Below are 21,352 nucleotides of genomic sequence, written 5' to 3'. Positions count from 1 at the left end.
CTTCTAATGCTAGCAAAAGTACAAATACCTAAGACTTTTGGAGATAAGAATCTGTCTTTATTTCTCTTCAGATCATCACATTCATGTAAACTCAAGTGTGAATTCTGTAAGAGTGATCTGAGTGCTTAAAGACATGTAGATAGCCCTTATTCCTCAGTTTGGGATGTCACAGCAAGCCACATATATGTCAGAAGAAGGGGCAGTGGGAAGTTGTTGGTCACTCTGAGAAGCCAAGACTGCAGAAGGAAAATTGTCCTGTGTAACTTTATATCTCAAGAAGGAATCATGCTTCCTGTACAGGCAGGACAAAGCTGGAGCAGAGTAAATCAGTCTCTAAAATTCAGAGGTGCTTAGCTAAAAATAGCTCTTCTCCTACATAGAATATATAAAAATTATAAAAATACTGGCACATTGAACTGAGATATGGTGCAACTTCAGTTGAAGGATGATTACCTTTCCCAGTCCCAACAAATGAATGAGACTGATTCCAACAATATCTATAAGTTTCATGGCAAAGAAATCTGAATGGAAAATATGCAAGTTTCCAACTTACATTTGTCAGCGTACACATCCATTTTAATCTAAAAAGGGGTCAGGTTTGCTGTGTACATAAGTAATGGAAACCCTTTTTCTTCTGAGGTGATAATTCTAGCCAAGAGACTACCTAGAAAAACACAGGGAGGAGAAGAAAAGCTCAAAATACAGTCCTTTGGTAATCTCCTAATTTTTTTTAGAAAACATGTCCAAACTAAGAGTTTTGGTGGCATAAAAACCAGAAAATTCCAAGTTGGGAGATGTCTCTGAAATATCATAACAAGTCTGGTAAAGTAACCACTGAGGAAAGATCTCTGTAGACTGTGTTTTTTCGTTGTTTTCTATGAATGGTTGGTTCTAACCAACCAGTACTATTGTAATTATTTCTATTATTATTACATATTGTTGCCATATGTAATTATTGTAACTATTACTATTTCTAATTATTACTGGGTTTATTTTTATTTTCCAAGAAGGAAAATAAAGTTATAATCTTCCACTGTTAGATTCATGAGGGAGAAAAGGGCTACTACTTAATTTCAGCCAGGACTATTGAGTGATACACTATGTAAGGGTAAGAGAAGTGCAAATTTGTATTCTCAGATAGAGAAAGGAAAAAAAATCTAAAAACTTTTGAGATGTATTGAAGAAAAACAGGAAGATGTTCAGATGGAGTCTAGGCTATAGTTGAGATAAAACTATTAAATAAAAAAAATCAGTTAAAGAATATGCTTTTATGATGAGAGGATGTTTCTAGTTGACTAGAGCAGTCAAAAGGGCTAAGTAAAAGGTTTCCTTGATGTTTTGAAAAATATAAAAGTTCTACTTGTAATATAATTAATGAAAGTAAGAATTATTTTAAAGGATGAAGAGGATTACAGATTTCTGTTCACTGCATTGAAAATTTTTTGATGAGGAAATGTAGAGACTGGCCTGGGAGCTTTAAGAAGTAAACCCTGTTAATGCTATGAAGTAGATGTGTTACAAGATGTCTTGAAGGAAGTGTGCTTTGCCTCAAAGAGCCTGTCTTTTGTCTTTGTCTTCTGAAGACAGTTGCAGAAAGACCTTCACAACAGAACTTTTCAGCACAAAACCACGTGCACGTGAAAATCTTCTGTTTCTGAAGCAGCATTATGAACTGGTTCCCGATTCTGTTTCCTACTTTCTTTCTTCTCCCAATGACCCTTCCATCTTTCTCTGCACAAAACAAACCTCATCCCATAGCTTTTGTAGGATCTGATGTGTGACAGCAGACTGTAAATTTATCATTTATGTAGAAAGTAAGCCAGAATGAAGAAGAATGTTTAGCAGGATTAGGGACAGTAATATTTTTCCATTTTTCCTTCTTTTTTTTTTTTACTTTTTCTCTAAAGCTAATACTAGTGAGAATCTCCAGAACTTTGATGGAGATTCTGTTGCACCATGATAAGGTTTGAAGGAGCACCTCTTTTACTATAAAATTTTTGAACTTACTGTGTCACCCAGACTCAATTATGTTTTGGGTAAAATATGCAATATGAGCAGTATTTTGGTTTAGATGTTCCCAAGAGCTTTTAAAATTAAAGAAATCAAATAAATGCCTGCAAAATAATTTTACAACACATGACGTGCCATTTTATTTGCAAGGGTTACTGTTAATTACTAAGAGCTTCACAAGCATCACTTAATTTTTTACAGAAATTGTTCTATCTGATGATGAAAAATGAAAAAATTCTTTGGTTTTGAAGCCTCTATTTTAGGGTCTCACTTTAAAATGTCTTTAAGGGATTTCTTTGTTCATCCACCCCAAAATTCATTGTTTGTTATGGGAGTTGCTGAGGGTTTAACTTGGCGTGAACATTTGAAGGATTTAAAAGCACAGCATCCTGTAGATGAAATAGAGCAATAAAAAATTACATGATTACTGAATCAATATTATACTATTTCCTTATGCTGAATTCCTTCATTTATGGTGAAAAATGATTGTCTGTTTACTTCTTATCTTCTGCAAATATCACATCTGTTTTTTCAACCCTCCTCTTGCCTCCTCCCTTTGAATCTCCTCCCTGTGATAGAATCAATTGCCTCAGTGGGTATTATAAAAAGCCGAGTTTCCAGTGGAGTTCCCATTCACCCTCCTTAGCCACCATGGGGCTAAGAGTGGCCAGCCTCTTCCTCCTCTGGCTGGCTCTTTCCTCTGCTAATGAAATAAAGAAAGGTAAGCTCTAGAGATGGAATGGTAGCGGACTGCCTCCTGGAAAAGAGGGAGAGAGTTAGAATATCGCTGTGGAGCTGGAATGAGGCAGTGCATTTAAATAATATTCTGGAGTTTTAGGACACCTTAAATTGCTTAAGTTTTCAAATATTGAGGGTGCATTGCGTGGACAAAATTGGTAGATACTACTTTCTTTGGAGAAGTTAGTGCCTGTATCTACTGCATTGATTTCTAGTTTGATGTGCTTGGAAAATACTTTCAGAGTTGCTTTTCTTTCCATGCATTGAGTCTTTACTAGGTATGGCAACAACTTGACAGAAAGGAACTGTAGAGCTTTGAGAGGTTCACTGTTAAAGCAATGAAGGAAATGGATGATTGTGTCTTCTGTTACTTTGGAACAACATAAGTTGGTCTTCAAAAATGAATGTAATAACATTGAAAAAAGCTAATTTTGTCATTTAGGACATTTTAAATCCTTTTCCAAATCCAAAAGCTTTAACTTACTGTATTTGCTGTAAAATTTGAAGTAATGGAATGGAGCACTCTTACTGAAAACTGCTTTTTAGAGAAAAAGGTGATGAACTATATCCAGTGATCAGGTTTGGGCTATTGAACTTGGTCTGTTGTGTCTTGAATTCAGCAATGGAAGGATAGCTTTACCTTGGATTTGATCTTCCAGCTGTGAGCTCCAGGGAGGATCTCTGTGTAGCCTTCCTTCTGGGGAGGGAAGCATTCCAGCTTGGCTGGATGTATCTGGTATGATTGATACCATCAAAGTATAGTAACCTAGAGGTGTTCTTAGTAGTTTTGCTTTCTCATGTTAAATGATCCAAGAAAATCTTGTGAAGATGAGAGATATATCAAGATTCCCAAGGAGGATCAGCTTTTATGATTTGCCTCTAACTTACAGTATCTGGAGATTCATCAGATATTGTGTTAATTTGTATTATTTGTTGGTATAGATGGCAGGGAAAGGAACAAATCATCTTCATATTTTGCTATTGCAAAAACTTCTTTTATTTTTCTCCTCCTACTATGGCTATTTTCTGACCTATCTTTTGAAAAATTTCTGTCTTGCAGCAATAGGAATCACTACTGCTTTTAGGAAAATAAATAATTCCCTGAAGTCTCCTGTTGTGCACAAGCCCTTTCATAACCTTTAAACTATTTGCCTTCCAGAGTAGGTAGTACTTTCTTGGTTTCCCACCTGTTTCTAGTTTCTAGTACATGTTGCACCAGGGAAGAAGATGGTTCTCGGAAAAATTTAATATTGATAAAAATAATATTGTGATTCAGAATAAAAGCATATGCTTGGCACAGAAACCAAGTTAGTGGTCAGTATTAAGTTTCCTCACCTCATGCAGATAAGTTCCTTCACCTTAGTGAGGATTACAGGATATACTGTGGTCTCAGAATTATTTATTAATATCTTATTCACCTTTAAAGATTTTAATATTTTCTGCTGACCTGGCAGATACTTGATGAGGCTTGAAATCTATGGAATCACTGTGCACATAATTGCAAGTGGTCCCTACTGTAAAATGAAACACTTACCTTTTTTAACACTAGAGCATTTCTTGCACTTCTTTTCATATCTATTTCTTTTTCATCACTTAACAGGAAGGACAAGAAGCCATGGCCACTATGTCTGCAGCACTTGGGGAAACAACCATTTCAAAACTTTTGATGGAGATGTCTACCAATTCCCTGGCATTTGCGAGTACAATTTTGTTTCCGACTGTCGAGAGGCTTACAAGGAATTCTCTGTCCACATCCAGCGTGCTCTCAACAGCAATGGCCATCCTGAGATCCAGTATATTCTGATGAAAATCAAGGATATAATGGTCTACCTCAAACCAAACCTGGTTGTAGTGGAAGGACGGATGTAAGTTCCTTTACTATAATGGTATTCAGAGAAATGTGCTGGGAAGATAAAAGCAGAATTGACTTTTTTATGCAACTGTCTGTGTACCACTGGAGAAACTGCTACAAAGAATTTCCACAGACAGACAAACAAACAAAAAATCTTTTTTAAATTCAGCATTAAAATTGCTTTGGGGAGGGGCTTTAGTTTTAATTGTCATTTCTACACTGGCATAAGGGATTATTTAAATGCAAGTCAGGAATATGTCTGAGTGAATTGTTCTTCTAGTTGTGCAGAAAACAGTGCAGCTTATGAGCCAGTTTTTTCACTGTCTTAAAATGACATAACTTCATTTATTTAATGGCATCATCTTGAGTTTTACCTTAGCAGGTGGTCTAGCAAATCCTTGAAAAGTAAATGCATTTCTCTGTGGTTTTTTCCTTTTATTTTCTGACAGAAGAGGGTAGTTTTTTCTGATCTTCATAAATAATTATTTAAGATCTGATGGCCATTTCTCAAGGGAGTTTAATAGATATATCACAGGTCAAAATTTACACTAATTTATCTGTGGCAATATGTACTTTTTTCAGACTAAGCAGTGTTATTTTTCTCCTTCTATAACATAATTAAACAAGAAACTTGTCTGACACCGTTACTGATGCTAAGTAGTGTCTTCACCTAGTCTTTCCTATCATTAGCATATCCTTGTAGTGTGTGCATTTATACTCTGAAGCAACTCATGAGTTAATTAGTATGTTTTAGCATAATTGAAAAAAAAGAGAACTTTTTATTTGTCATTGGAGAACTCAGTTTTGCCCAAAATTCAACTTTTGCTCTAAAGTTCGCAAGCCACTGCAATGAAAAGATGTTCAAAGATTGAAGGTAACATTCAGTTTTCCAAAAATCATATTAGAATGCATGACAAAATGAAAGAAAGTTACAAAAAATTAATTCTTGCCTCAAATTGAAAAAGCTCTTAATTGTGTACTCAAGTCTTAAAAAGAACTCCATGAAAAACAAGTTAGAAGTCCTTTTATAACTGTTTCTCTTAAACCAAGCCTTTTTTCTCTTAGATAAACTTTACTGTCATAAAACAACAGATCCCTGCGGAACAGGTTTATGCTGCTTGGATTTAATGTATTTTTTTGTAGAACTTAATTTTCCGTATTGATCCTGAAATGATAAATGATCAAATGTCATGTAAAATAGCATTTTGCAGTGCTGAAGTGAAAACTGTGAAGTAGCAAAGTGTATGGATTAGCCTCCAGGTACTTGATCCACTGACTGATTGAATGTCCTACTATTAGAAAAAAAAGATAAATATTCCGTGCTGTGATAGTTAAAAGCTGAAAAGATGTCCAACATTTTATGCTCCCCCTCAAGAAGCATAATCTATCGAGACTTCATTGTTTATTGATGAACAATGCAGTCAAAAGTAGAAATAATGATCTCTGAGTTTGTACCTACATGTATAAGTCATTTGGACACATTAAAAAATGTCTGAGGTAAATAGCTGTAAAAACCCCAGTGACAAAAATTTAGGAGATAAAGCTCTCCCAGTCAGGAGACTAGTTAAGATATGTGCATACACAGGCATGAATCCTGATGGATAGAAATTACATTGATTAATCTGTACAAAATTAACCACTTATTTTGATTGGATTCCAGTTTACATTACTGCTATTTGAACAGACTCTAGTCCTCTAGATTTTAAAGGATAAGACTGCCTGCCACAATCCTTTTATTGCTGAATGAAATTCAGCAGTTCGATTTGCTTGTAAGACATGAATTGTTATCACACAAAAATATCTATGCTCAGCCCTCTGCAAACTGTCTTCTGTCACCATTAACAAGCTCAGTCCTGTACACTTAAAAGAAAGTAACTAACTACTGAAAGAGCTACTGGATTCCTCTTAACGTTCTCCTTTCTTTTCAAAATTTTGTTGGCAGTGCCTGTAACTGCCTGTGCATTCTGAACTCTCTCTTAAGGAGGCAGTTCCTTGCAATGGAACATTGATTCTCTCTGAATTGGCTGAGATATTTTGGTAAAGAAACACTGTAAATTATGTTGTAGCTCCTTTCATTGATGTAAATTATTAGTGAGTGTTTGAATATCCTCTGTTAATACCACAATTATGATGGTTTTTCTTTGATTAATTTAAAGACATCTGACATTTTGGGTTTTTTTGAGTTAAAGACACTGAAGTGTTGGGTAGGCTTTTCCTCTGAAATTGCTTTGCCTTATAAATGAGTTTTTTCAATGAGTTATTGTCCCAGGTGTCAGAAAGAAAAGACTTTATGTCTCATTAAACAAGGCATCCTGTGCAGTTAGGATGTGGTAGTCAGACTAGTTTCTCTATTCCTTGTGGTGTTTGGCTTATTGCAGACATTCATGTCAGCCCTTAGGTTTCCTAACTAATGCAATGTCTGTGATTTTCTTCTAGTGTGAAGACACCTTACTACACCTCTGGTGTCCTCATTGAGAGCAATGAAATTTACACCAAGATTTATGCCAAATTAGGCATGGTTCTGATGTGGAACCAGCAGGATGCCCTGATGGTATGTATGATCAAAGTATTTTTAATTGGTATTTCCTCGGTTTCATGGGATATTTCTCTATATCAGTAGGGAAAAAAAAAAAAAAAAAAAGGAGGAGAGAAAAGGAGGAAAAAGATAATTCATTTATATTTTTCCTTTTTCTTTTCGTTATTTAGGTGGAGCTGGACAACAAATTTAATAACCATACCTGTGGTCTCTGTGGGGATTACAATGGAATTCAAATCTACAACGAGTTCATCAATGGAGGTGTGTCATCCCACCATACTGACACCTGTCACTGAAGACAGGCTGACAAGCCCTGTGCATAGAAACAATAGAAACACAGGAGAGCAAATTTCACTTGAGAGGTTTCTGTGATTGCCCCAGACTAAACATTAAGTTCCAGTGCTGCATTCCTGATCTAAATTTATTCTGTTCCAGATTAATCCTTTTGTTCTTTACTAGCCTTCTTTTCCTGTTTCCCTTTTACATTTTTGAGCACAGTTAGACATCATTCGGAGCAGGTACCTGTGTTTGACAGGCATCTTTGATATCACAGTAACTGTTTCCCTTAATCAATAGAGTTTCAGGAATCAGGTGCTCTTTGTCAATTTTTGGAGCTCAGAAAGTTCTCTTTACATTTTTTTCTCATAGATGCAAGCTACAACTCAATTACATATGGGAACATGCAGAAGATCAGCAAACCCAATGCCAAATGTGGAGATCCAGATGAAACTCAGGCTCTTCCAAGCTGTAATGAGCATGTAAGTATTCCTTGTGTTGAACTTTATTTACATGGGCACATGGAGACATCCTTGTGCAGCAGGGAGTTAGTTGCAAGGAGCTGGAAGGACTCTCCCTTCCAGGATAAATGGAATGGAATACTTTTCCTTAGCTGTTCGAAAGACAACAGGTTTTTTTTCAAGATAAGAAATGCCCAGAAGCTCAAATGCTTAAAAATCTCTTAAACATTATTCACCTTCCTCCTCAGCGTGATGAGTGTCAGAGGTTGCTGACTTCCCCTGCATTTGCTGATTGTCGGCTACGTCTGAATTTGGAAATGTACATCCAAGCCTGCATGCAGGACAAGTGTGCCTGTAATGGGAAGGAGGACTCCTTCTGCCTCTGCAGCACCATCTCTGAGTATTCCCGCCAGTGTTCACACGCAGGCGGCCGCCCGGGAGAATGGAGGACACAGAACTTTTGCCGTAAGCAGCTACACAAATTTTACAAAGATCCAAATGTTTCATGCATGTAGAACCATGAAATTTAAATTCATTACTTCTTCACAAAACTGTTGGCATGTATTATAAATTTCATACCGATAGTGCTAAAAATATGATGTTCTCCCTTTTTTTTCCTACTGTTACTTTTGCTATTAAGAAATATTGTTCAGCACATTCTGCTCCCATTAAAAAAAACCTAAGATTTGATGCTGCAGGAGATGGGAATAATTTGATCTATTTGAAAGCAAAAGAAGTAAATATAAAAAACAGTTCAGAACTAGATGAACATGCTTTTCCATGTGGAGTCTGGCTTGAGACACCACTGGCTTGAAGGGAGTAGGGTGTATGATTTGTGGGTTTCAGGAATGATGGACTTAAGTCAAATAACTCATGGTGTCTTTCTTATTCCTTCAGCCAAGAGCTGTCCTGCTACCATGGTCTATAGAGAAAGCAGCTCACCCTGCATGGATACTTGCTCACACTTGGAGATCAGCAGCCTTTGTGAGGAGCACTACATGGATGGCTGTTTCTGCCCTGAAGGCAAGTGCTATTCTAGCTGTTGCACCTGGGACAAAAGCAAGAGCCCTGGCTAAAGGAGTCATACTAAAATACTACATATAGTCAAATAATATCTTAGAAACGAGTAGTGATACTCCTTATTTTCCCCCGTAGAGGAACATAACTGTAAAATTTTCTAAGGAGGTAATAATTGATTAATTAATCAATTATTTTATAGTTCAAACATATGAACACAGTGTCAGGTAATAAACCTGCTTTTTAATTCTCAGCTAGTGGAGTTTTGACCCTATATAGTAAATCATGCATTTTAAATTGAATAGTTCTGAGACAATGCAGACAATGGACATAATTTGCCCAGAGAGTGGCAGTGAGGGACAACAAGTGAAATTCTCAGGCTTGCCATCAACCTTAACCTTAGGAAAGAAGATTACAGTGATAATCTTCACAGATAAAAAGACTAAAAATCTAAACATATGACATTCTGAGATTGTTCTTATAAGCTTGCAATAACCTTTTTATCTATGTATAGTTAAAAATGAACAGGCTTGGATTTTCAAAGCTGAATAAAAGTGCTTTCCCTCTGTCTTATTTACAGAAAATAGAGACAGTATTCTTCACAATTTAGATAAACTCAGCCTGTGTGGAAAATTAGAATTTTTCCTCTGTGGAAATTGCTTATTTGAAAAAGAGCTGCAATATTTAATGTTGTGTTTTATAGGAACTGTGTATGATGATATCAGTGAAAAAGGCTGCATCCCTGTTAGCCAGTGCCACTGCAAACATGGTGGAAAGGCGTACGCACCTGGAGAAAGCATTTCCAAAGAATGTGAAGAATGGTAAGGGTCCTGGTTGTTTTACATTCGTCTTTGAATGATTGTAAATGGGTTTGCATTTTTCAAATTACCAGTTGGTCATAACAGATGGCCTGAAAACACTCTGAATTTAATGTTTATGTTGCATGTCTATAGAACAAAATTTCTGAAAAGTTTTCTTGATTCTATGGCATATGTCAGAGGGAAAATCTCAAGGAAATGGTCAAGGCTACAGTTCTAAAACAGCTGGGAATAGCTTCCTGGTTGCCAGATATACAGATACTTTCAGTTTCAGTGATGCCAGCTCCTGTAACAACTACAAGCATTTTTTGTATAATTTGTCTGTTTATAGCACCTGTAATTCAGGCAGATGGACCTGCAAAGATTTACCCTGCCCAGGCACATGCTCAGTGGAAGGAGGTTCCCATATTACCACCTTTGATGGGAAGAAGTACACCTTCCATGGAGACTGCTACTATGTGTTGGCCAAGGTACTGTGTACTGTGGGGCTGTTCTCTTGTAGAATGAAGCACATTCCATAAGGCCACTTCCATAAGGCAAGGAAAGCAGAAATGCTGGAAGTTGTACTAGAAAATTTGGGATTTAGCTGTAATAGCCCCAAGGGGAAGCTGGGGACTTACTGCGATGGTTGATTAACTCAGTGAAATAGAAGACTGCCTATGCTGTCATTATCCAGTAGAGTCCTTTGTATTTAAGAAGTCAAAAGGTGTCAGGATTAGACATTCTTTGCCACTTCTGTAATACCTATTTCTGAGTCAAAGTCAGGTAGGGAAAAAAAGTAGGCAGCTGTTTCATTCATCCCTAAAACATCTGGTGTCCATTCTCCTAGAGAATGAAGAAAATCTTCTAGAGAGAAGGTTATAATATGACTGATTAATTTAGTCTTTGTTGTGGAAATCATCTCATGAGATTTTTAATTTGACTAATGGAAACTTCTTTCCCTGTGACTGTAGGATACTGCAAATGAAAGTTACGCTCTCCTGGCAGAGCTGGCTCCCTGTGGTTCCACGGACAGACAGACCTGCTTGAAGAATGTTGTGCTGTTAGTGGATAACAAAAAGAATGTAAGTGCTGTTCTGTGGATTCTGCTAGATATACTGAAAATTAGCGTATTTCCCTTAATGTGGGTGAATACTTTTTTTCTTCTGGAGTCATTACTGTGGAGAGATAAGGAACCTCAGGCAGGCTGACAAACAGCTCAGGTTTCTGCCTTGAGAATTCAAAATAAACCTAAATTTAAGAAAAGATAAGACTCAAAACAACTGACATTTCCCCCTCCTCTTTCCTCTGCTCTGTGCAATATGATTATTCTCACAAAATTCCAGGTGTCTGGAGAGAAGAGTAGCATTCTTCTCTCCCTCATAGTTTTTTTCTTAATTCAGATATAATTCAGATATAATTTTATAGATCTACTGTCTTTGAATGGTGATACAATCCAACCTTCTCAAATATTCACTTTAGTATTCTTTGTTTATGAGAATATGTAGACTATCTCTATACATAATTTACATACATATACACATGATTTTCTTCACATATTTATGAATTTCCTTGTTCTTGCCAGCATTAATAGAACGTAAGAAAACCAAATCAAGATCCAATAATTTTATATTTCTATATGTACAGAGTAGCATCTGAGGAAGTTTAAAACACTGCTTTCTTATCATGTGAGAATCATATTAACCATCACACAGAAGCTGTAGCACATGCTTTAATAAGGAATAAGAACTTGCTAAAGATCCTGAAGACCTAATATTTTCTTTTACTTACTGGAACCAAAATTCCCAATATAAATGAGTGTTTCCTTTCATTATTGCTGTGAATTCTTTAGGCAGATGTAAGAGAAACACTGAATAGTAAGACAATACCTTACATATACCCTCTGGGGCTGCTTCCAGGTTCAATTTTCAGATAGATTTTTCTTTCAAAAATTTGGAGCCCTAGATGAAGCCTAAATGTGTAAAATGGACTTCCTGTTAATTTTCTTTGTATTGGTTCCTTTTCCTCAGTCTCTGAAACCCCATTGATTCTGTTTGCCGTTACACAGGTGGTGGTTTTCAGATCAGATGGCAGCGTGCTCCTGAATGAGATGACAGTGAATGTGCCTCATGTGTCAGGTAAGGGACACAGCCTTGTATGTCAAGTGTCACACACCCGACTTCTCATGCAGGGATGTATTTTTACAGAGGCAAAAGTGGAGTAGAGGTATTTAGCACTTTCCAAACCTGGTTACACGGTGTGGACTTGCCCATTTGGTTCTGATCCCAGAGATCAGTCAATATAAGAAATAATCTTGTTAAGTTTGTGAGGACCAGCATCATATCTAGTTGGTCAGTGATTTTTAAAGGAAAATAAATATTAATTTGATCCTGGTATCAGAGATTTCATACTGGGTGATACACGAGAATCTAACAAGAAGTGCTTTGGCTTTTGGCAGCCTATGTGTCTGTTTACTACAACAGTTCATATTTTGTTTTTCAGCCAGCTTCTCAGTATTCAAGCCATCTTCCAGCTACCTTGTTGTACAAACTTCTTTTGGGCTTCAGATGCAGATCCAGCTGTTTCAAGTCATGCAGCTGTTTGTGACTGTGGATCAATCAGTCAAAGGAAAACTTCAAGGCAAGTGTCTATGCAAATGCGAAGCAAAGTTGTGCTGTTTCACAGCTGAATAATCACTCTTTATGAGTGATTACTCATGCTACTTGTTGATTCAAGGGGAGAAAACGGAAAGAAAATTGAATCAAGCAGACTAGAAATGGGTTTTTATTTTTTGATATTGAAATTACCTATCACTCTGGTGCCAGTACATAGATGTTTTTTCGAATATTCCTTACTTTTGTATTCAGTTTAAATTTTTACTATCCACAAAACCAGCTTTTTGGTGTATTTTGTGGTTTCATTATCATCAGAAAGCATAAAAAATATGGGTTAGGATAGTAATGTCTTGAAGCACAGACATAGTATGGAATAAGTAATGCTTATGTAAAATTTTTACCTTGTTCTCAAATAGGTCTTTGTGGAAACTTCAATGGAATGGAAGGTGATGACTTTAGAACAACTAGTGGGCTGATTGAGGCTACAGGATCTGCCTTTGCTAACACATGGAAGGCTCAGTCCACCTGCAGAGACCAGGCAGAAAAGCTGGAAGACCCCTGCAGTCTCAGCATTGAAAGTGGTAAGCATATTTAATAAGTCAGATGGTTGGCTTCTGCCAGGATGAGCAGTGCCTGCTATGCGTTACTGCATCAGCCGTGTAAGAGTTGTAGTGGGGTGTTGAAGATTTTTTTACAGGACTGTAAAATTAATCATTAATATATGCAAGTAGGTATACATACAAACACTTCATCAAACTAAAGTGAATATTTAAGGGGTAATTGTAAAAGAATCCTTGGGTGGAAGAATGAGAAAAACAATCATTAATTTGTCTTATCTGCGAAGGCAGGTTGTATCTCCTAGCATTATCTATCCTTATGTTTAACTTACCTTTATGGTCCCCAAATGGAAGAAGCTGTCACAATTCCATGTGTACAAGTTGCAAAAGTATGGTGCAATTTTTGATTTTATGATTGCATGTCTCTGAATCAAGGAATAGAAGTACATGTATGCAATACAACAATATTGCATGTTGTTTCTCCACTACCCAAAATGCACACAGTTCTCTCATTTTTATTGTTGCACTGCATTTATGTGTCAGCATGAGTAGGCTTGGCACAAAGAAGATAAGGAAAGGTGATGAATTTCTCCTTTTTTTTTTCAGCAAATTATGCTGAGCACTGGTGCTCTTTGCTGAGAAACCCAAAGGGTCCTTTTGCAAGATGTCACTTAGCCATTGATCCTTCAGAATACTATAAGGTACTGTAATTCTGCACTCTTTTAGTACTACATTATTTCAGATAGTTAAGTGCAGACATTTATCATTGTTGGAACATTTGAAATATCAGTGGGTAGCTTGTCCATAAGAGATGCTGAAGTTTCTGCATTGACCGATTCAAGCAGCTTAGCATCCAAAGTATCTAATATGATGAGATCCTTATGGGCTGCTGCTGAATAAAAATGTACATTTTTTTCTTTTGCCTTCTTATGTTTTGTGTTTCATGTACATTTTTATTATCTTGGATATTTGGACTGAAAAGAAGTTCAAGAGTTGCACTTGTGCACAGTCTAAGCCTACCCTTAAACATTAGTTTCTGTAAAGTTGAGGGGAACATTCCAACCAGTACATGGTTGGAATGTAACACCAAACCATTTTCATGCCAGAATCTCCATGAATTCTTTTTCTCCATGCTCATCTCTGTTGAGCAGTAAGTGAGGCTTACCTGAGGAAGAGGAATTCCAAAATCATTGCTTATACTTGGAAGTCAATGTAAGCTCAAACTTTGTTAATGACTTCATAGACCTGGTTAATATTTTGCCTTTATTATTCTAGTTTTTGTGGATCTCTGCATTTCTAATTAGTAACCGAGAACAAATGATATTAATATCCTTTGAAAAAGGTGCTCTTAGGAGGCTGGCTACTTTTTAAAGATTCAAGAGGCTTGGCTTAGGTTAGAATGAACATCCAAATATTTTCATTGTGTATTAAATGAAGCAGCACTTTAACTTTCTGGTCTTTCTCTATTCCTTCCATTGTTCTCTGGTCATGGAAATTAATACAAACAACATCAGGAAAACAGGACATTTTGTTGCAATCAAGTTGCAATTGCCCATTGATTTAATGACTTAAAGACCCTTTTGTTCTTTTTTATCAGAAATGTAAATATGACACCTGCCTCTGTGAAGACAATGAAGAATGTCTGTGTGCTGCCCTGTCCTCTTACTCAAGAGCCTGTGCTTTCAAAGGGATCATACTGGGAGACTGGAGAAAGAGTGTCTGCAGTAAGTAGTGGAACAGTAATCCCTGTAGAAGTAATTAACCATGAGAAATAAGAGGCTCTCTCTGAATTTGGTCGTCAGCAATCTCACTGTTAAGGGATTTGGAGTATCTTAGAAATCTCTAAGGGATCTAAAAAGGACAATGCTGATAAAGTTTACTAATTCATGTTATATTCTTCAGATGTAATTTGAAAGTTTATACTTAAAAGTAGAAATCAATATTTTTAACTTTCACCTTCTTTCCCCAGTCTTTCTATTATAATTCTGTTTACTAATGGAATCCCAGCGATCAGGGCTTTTACCATGCATTTGTTTATCAATGTCTTTCTGATCATGCTTGCTTTTCATCAACAATTCAGTATGTTTGAGACTGGGAGTTTATTGTATTGTGCTCTGTATCTGATTACCAGTATGTGAAATAAATAGGGGTATGAAAGTGGAAACTATTAGTAGCAGTTAAAATTAAGTCTTCAACTGGTAAAATTAGATTAGCGTTACTTGTAACTTCTGATAATTTTGTACTTTAATAAGGTCTAAGGGAATGTTTTTATCACTACATTCAGCACAGCCGAAGAAACCAAAATGGAAATGTCAATGCCAAATTGTCCATCCTGCATTCTTTATTTATCAGTTTGGTTTTTTTCCCCTCCAGGCAGTGAAGCATCTTCTTGCCCAGGAAATCAAGTCTTCCTTTACAATCTTACAATGTGCCAGCAAACCTGTCGTTCCCTTGCTGATGGTGAAAAGTATTGCTTGCAAGACTTTGCTCCTGTGGATGGCTGTGGCTGCCCACCCAATACGTACTTGGATAAGCATGAAAACTGTGTGCCCATCTCCCAGTGCCCATGTTATTACAAAGGATCATACCTGGAACCTGGTGAATATTTCACAAAAGATGGAGAACGCTGGTATGTTTTATTTTGGCTTCTTGTTTGTGGAGAAAAAGCCCTTTAAAATTGCTTATTAGGTGTAAGGTGCTTAGGTTTTTTGGTACTTTAGTGGGTATTTTTAATGCATTTCACAGCATCTTTTTGCTGAGCAAAGCATTATCCTGTTGCAATGCAATGTATCAATAATTGAGATGTGCAACTTGCTTTGGAGGTGTGAATACTGGCCTTCACAGATAAATGTTATTCTGAACCCACAGTGTTAATAAGGCTTTCAAATTTATATAAACAAATCCCTAGACTTAAATTTAAGATCTTGACCTTGCTTTTTTTTTAAATTTCTACTTACTTCACTTTTCTAGTGTTTGCCGAAATGCGAAGATCCAGTGCACTTCAGTGAAAATAAGAATGAGAAGTAAGTGACATTCTATACACTAGAGTAAAACCCATGATGAACCTCCCAACCCAAACCTACTTCCCTTTTGAATTTTCCATTTACTTGTTTTGTGTGTTTTTTTCTCTTTATGTAAGACAGTAACACATTTTCACTTTATTCTCTCTTCAATGAGCCTACTTTTCTCATAAGGATAGACTGAGATTTCTATCTCAGAAACTAGCAGCTTTCACTCACATTACTTTTGCATTGTCTTGGTTGATCTAAAGCAACAATGTACCTTTCAGGTGGAAAAGAATGTTCTTCCAACAAGACATACTTTGACTGCAATGCATCCTCAAAGTGGACGTCACAAACACCTCTACAACTTAGCTGTCATACTCCTCAAACTGATCATGTAAGTATTCAACTTTTCTATGTGTCTTGCTTTGTTTATTCTGTATTCTTTACACATGGTGCTGCACAGCAAATACAGTTGTAACTAACCATTTATTTCTCTTTGGTTTAATCTACCCTTCTTTTCCCCCCCGCCATGATATTAATCTGTTGCCATTTTCACAATGATTCCACTTATGGTTTCCCTCTCCTCTTACTTTTTACTGTCTTTAGTAGAGTCATCATTTCCAACTGAAAAAGAATTTGGGTTCTTAGACAATCAAAAAAGAAAAAAAACACATTAAAAACCTAGAAAAAAAACCTTATAAAACTAATCAATATTAGACTGTGTGGTTGTAAACAGAGTTTATTTAAAGAGTGCTTGTGAAGAAGCGGAATTAAGATGCAGTGCTTTGTCATAAGATAACCATTTCTCCTTATATTCCTTAGTTCCAGACAGAGTGTGTCTCAGGCTGTGTGTGTCCTGAAGGTCTGTTTGATGATGGCAGAGGGGGCTGTGTTGAGCAAAAAGATTGCCCATGCATTCATAACAATGAGTGGTATTCTTCTGGAGGCAAGATAAAAGTGGACTGCAATACCTGGTGGGTTATAAGTGAATACTCTCTTCTCAAATATATTCTATGCAGTATATTCATAGTCCTGTCTAGTAGTAGCTGCAAAAACTGGAAGTATCATCCTTAATTTTAAGGAATACTTATTGCTATCTTTGAAAATACAGATTCTCTGAAAGTGTGGGAGTAGGAGTTACCTCTGTTTACAGTAGGCATCTCTTGTTGGGAAAACTCCCTTATTTTTTAAAAATAAATGCTATCAGATCTAAAGATTGTAGCTCAGCAGAGTCAAAATCATGTTATAGGCTTAAAAACAGGCTAAACAATTGAAGTTGAAGCTTGGATATTTTGTATGTTATTAATGTTATATCAGGCAGCTTCTTGGTTTGTTCTGCAGTTTTTCAAACTGCACACTCTCGGCGATGTCTGAAAATTCAACTTCTCTGCTCTCTTCTAGCACCTGCCAGAAAGGGGTTTGGGAATGCACTGATGATGTGTGCTATGGGACTTGTATGATATATGGAAGTGGCCATTATAACACTTTCGATGGGAAATTCTATGACTTTGATGGGAGCTGTGAATATGTGGCTACTCAGGTAATTCTCATCAGGAGGGCTGCAAAGGAATTTGATTGCCTTGAAAATCTACTTTCCTTTTTGATTTTGTCATTCCTTATTGCCTGTCATTGTTGTTCCCAAGGTATCCACACATTCTGCCAGGATAAATTGTGTATTTTCAGTGCAGGCAAGCTGTGTGAATGTGGATTCTTTTTTACTAGGCTGAGACTGTGTTAACTGTTTATATGTATGCATAGAAGTGTACATATATGGTTGTGCATCTGTAAAAATATGTGTGTGTAGGATCTCACATTTGAAGGGGCAGTAACTATTTATACATCGTGAAGATTTAAATTATTTCAGTTTTTATGAGAGTGAACTACAAAGAAATATGCTACCTCATTTCTCATGTTCTTTACTTTTTAAAATTTTTTTTTCTTTTTCAATAGGACTTCTGTGGTGCCAAAAATTCCAGCGGCTCATTCAGTATCATCACAGAGAATGTCCCCTGTGGAACTACAGGAGTCACATGCTCAAAGGCTATCAAAATGTTCCTAGGGGTGAGTGATGATAGTCAGCACAAATCAGTAATCGAGTATTACCAAAAATATAATGTTCCAAAGTCATGCCCCTAAAAGCAGCTGTAACAAGCATTAGAGGCCCTATCAAATTATTCTCTAAAGGTGTCGGTTCTCAGGTGATGAAAACTCTCAAACAGAAGTGCTACACCACTCCCTGCCATCTTGAAAGTCATTTCAGAGTTTGAGCTATTGGTTTCAGAATAAATTACATTGTTACAAGTATCTAATATTTTATCTCATCATAGAAGTTAGTGTTATAATACTTCTCTCTTTTATCTTTCAGAAAACTGAACTGAAATTGGAGAACAAAGAGTACAAAGAAATTCAGCGAGACGTTGGTGATGATGTGCAGTATTGGAACAGGACAGTCGGCCTGTACCTGGTTATTGAGGCTAGCAACGGTGTGATGCTGATCTGGGACAAGAAGACTACTGTTTTCATCAAGCTGAGCCCTGATTACAAAGTTAGTGCCTTTCTGTCTTTTTATGAAGTAGTATTATGGATAGACAAGGAAATGTAAATGTGCTTTTATTCTGACTCCATGTCTATATCCATTCCTATATCCTCTGTGCGCTGATGATTAGCTTGCATTATTACCATCACAGCTTGCAGAAGTGTTTCTGGAGTTTCTTACAGTCTATCACAATGCATTGCACAGAATGCATAGGATGTTATTCCAATAGAGATAAACATTTTGGGAAGTACTCCTGAGTTTGTGAGTATTGATAGCCAATCATCCAGAATAATTTAGGGGATGTGAACTGACTGCACGTGTACTTCGAAACCTACATGCAGTCTCAGCCCTGTGTTAAAACCAAACTCCCTATACCATGTATGGCCATGGTTCTGGTTCTTGAAATTCAGCATGCTGAATTGGAGAATATTGAGGCATTGTACAAACAGTGAAATACTGTTTCTTGAGGGGACTGGTGGACCTTAAATAACACTACCAAAAATTCACCATTGAGGGCAGATTGACACATTTTTTTTCAAGAAAAATGGGTCCCTGTTATTTCTTTTCCATGAATGAAGAAATGGTGCTCATTATGCTAGAAACTTTTAATAAAAACAGCTTTGAGCAGAAATTAATTACCTTAGGCTTGTATTAATAGGTGGGTTATGATAAATTGAGAAGAATGGGGAATAAATAATTCTTTTCTATAAGCTGTAAGAGGCTTGGGCACCCTTTAATATTTTAAGTTGAATATGGAAATAGAGATATGGAAATACACTAGATATAATTTATATCAAGGAGAGAAGACATGGCAGCTGAATAATTTGCCGAGGAAAGACAAATAATGATTTATTTTCAGTACAAATGATTTGACAGTAAAGATGAAAGTCATCCTTTACAGAGACAGTCATTTGTCATTTTTCATGTCAATGTTTTGCTCTTATTTTACCAGAGCCTGTTTCTCACTTCCATGGAATATTTAAAAACTCAATTTTCTTTTCCAGGGCAAAGTGTGTGGTCTGTGTGGCAATTTTGATGACAAGGCAAACAATGACTTTACAACAAGGAGTGGGCTGCAGGAGACTAATCCTCTGGATTTTGGAAATTCCTGGAAACAATCTCCCATGTGCCCAGATGTCACAGAAGAGATTAAGCCCTGTGATCTGAAACCACACCGGAAGTCCTGGGCAGAGAAAGAATGCAGCATCATCCAGAGTGAAGTCTTCAAAATTTGTCACTCCAAGGTTTGTAGAAGACAGTAGGTGATGGGACAGCACAATGCGTGTCTGATAATGCAGAACCAAAAATACCATCAGAAATGAATGAAGAGATAGTTAAATAGAGTGATCTTCAATTAAGTCTTCAGTACAGCTACAGGTGTCAGCACATTTCATGTGGCCTCAGTCAAAGTAGTCTGCATCTCTGTGGCAATGGGCCTGTGTCAGTGGTGGTGGTAGCCCCAGCTGTACAAAGCCACATTCATCACCACAGTTTCACTACTACTCTGCAAGTTAGCTTCAGAAATGTATCCTGAACAGGTCTGTGTGTACTGTAGTAGCACCATCTCTTGTTGAGACAGTCAGTATTACAAGCACTGAAGGACTGCAATCATCCTATCAGACCTATCTCTGGATGGAAATTCATATTAAACATGAAAGGTGGCTGTTGAAGAGGCTACTACTTCATGTAGTATTCAATCCAGAAAACGATCTTCTTAGGCACCACTGACATCACATAGTTTCGACAGACAGCTACTGGTACTGTGCCTCTGAATTGCCACAGCAAACACTGTGACAACCCACAGCTTCCAGAGTACAGTGCACAGAGAGCACTTCTCTTTATATCTCATCTCTTTTCTGATGTATGGTAATACTAACAACAGTTTGCTCCCAACTCACAGTGAAAAAGTCACAAGCAATTTTTAATTAATTTTCTATGTGTTTCCACATGGTTTACTCCAGCAGCAAAAATCCAGTCTAAGTTTCTCCTCTTGCAGACTCAAACAGAAAAACAAAAAAACGAAAAAAACAAACAAAAAAAGCACTTTTTTTAATGTGTCATTGGATAAACTCCAAAAACTGACAGGCACAAAATTATATGCTTCATATTTGCTGTGAATGCAGCCTTTCTGACATTGTTTACCATTTGGTTGGCAAAGGTTGCTGGAAAATAAGACTTTACTGGCATCAATTCAACTTGGTTTTGGGAGCACTAGAATGGAATTCTATTAGGAAATGTGAGCACTGCCAAGCACTCTTACTTTGTTTTTTCAGTCATAGCAACTTATGAAGGAACTATATTATTTTAAGTCTATTATTCACCAGAACATATTGAGCAGCTTCAGGCTTGTAAATGTTTGTGATTTGATGACTCTTAGACACACTCTCATTCCTGGCCAGCTCAATTCCCATATATCAAGAGATCTCAAATGTATTAGTTTGAAAACTAATTTGGAGATGAACTAGGGCATCATTTCTTTCCCTGACAGGTGAACCCACATCCTTTCTATGAAGCTTGTGTTCATGATGCCTGCTCTTGTGACAGCGGTGGAGACTGTGAGTGCTTCTGCTCTGCAGTTGCAGCGTACGCCCAAGAGTGCATCAAGGCTGAGGCCTGTGTTTTCTGGAGAACTCCTGATATCTGCCGTGAGTAACAGATAAACACAACTGTATCTTTCTAGCTGCTGTCAGAAAGCCAGTCAGATAAATCATTAGTACTGCCACTGAAAGGTCATGCTTTCATGGCTGCTTGGTGGAATATTTTCTCAGCATATCAGGGAACAAACAGGGTTAGTAAATTTGTGTATTTCAACTCTCTTTTGTTCAGCCTGGCTTCTCTCTTCTCTTCTCTTCTCTCTCTTCTCTTCTCTTCTCTTCTCTTCTCTTCTCTTCTCTTCTCTTCTCTTCTCTTCTCTTCTCTTCTCTTCTCTTCTCTTCTCTTCTCTTCTCTTCT

At 37.0% G+C, this 21,352-nt stretch overlaps 1 protein-coding gene across 1 annotated transcript in view; it reads left to right on the top strand.

Annotated features, from left to right (window-relative positions):
• The first annotated feature begins 2,661 nt into the window (after positions 1–2,661).
• The window catches only part of MUC2 (mucin 2, oligomeric mucus/gel-forming), a 45,125-nt gene continuing 26,434 nt past the window's right edge, over positions 2,662–21,352 (top strand). Inside the window, exons 1-24 of the mRNA XM_015629545.1 lie at positions 2,662–2,731; positions 4,349–4,613; positions 7,037–7,151; positions 7,307–7,397; positions 7,785–7,894; positions 8,122–8,338; positions 8,771–8,896; positions 9,594–9,711; positions 10,040–10,178; positions 10,662–10,772; positions 11,756–11,825; positions 12,190–12,327; positions 12,719–12,883; positions 13,466–13,560; positions 14,457–14,583; positions 15,233–15,488; positions 15,830–15,882; positions 16,149–16,258; positions 16,687–16,838; positions 17,266–17,404; positions 17,815–17,925; positions 18,230–18,409; positions 19,405–19,644; positions 20,889–21,045. Of these exons, the coding sequence (XP_015485031.1) occupies positions 2,662–2,731; positions 4,349–4,613; positions 7,037–7,151; positions 7,307–7,397; positions 7,785–7,894; positions 8,122–8,338; positions 8,771–8,896; positions 9,594–9,711; positions 10,040–10,178; positions 10,662–10,772; positions 11,756–11,825; positions 12,190–12,327; positions 12,719–12,883; positions 13,466–13,560; positions 14,457–14,583; positions 15,233–15,488; positions 15,830–15,882; positions 16,149–16,258; positions 16,687–16,838; positions 17,266–17,404; positions 17,815–17,925; positions 18,230–18,409; positions 19,405–19,644; positions 20,889–21,045 (3,355 nt within the window). The remainder of the gene's footprint in view (positions 2,732–4,348; positions 4,614–7,036; positions 7,152–7,306; positions 7,398–7,784; positions 7,895–8,121; positions 8,339–8,770; positions 8,897–9,593; positions 9,712–10,039; positions 10,179–10,661; positions 10,773–11,755; positions 11,826–12,189; positions 12,328–12,718; positions 12,884–13,465; positions 13,561–14,456; positions 14,584–15,232; positions 15,489–15,829; positions 15,883–16,148; positions 16,259–16,686; positions 16,839–17,265; positions 17,405–17,814; positions 17,926–18,229; positions 18,410–19,404; positions 19,645–20,888; positions 21,046–21,352) is intronic.

The sequence above is a fragment of the Parus major genome, chromosome 5, assembly GCF_001522545.3.
Source record: "Parus major isolate Abel chromosome 5, Parus_major1.1, whole genome shotgun sequence".
Classification (NCBI taxonomy): Eukaryota; Metazoa; Chordata; class Aves; order Passeriformes; family Paridae; genus Parus; species Parus major.
The sequence above is the reverse complement of the archived record's forward strand: the minus strand, read 5'-3'. Positions and strand labels throughout refer to the sequence as shown.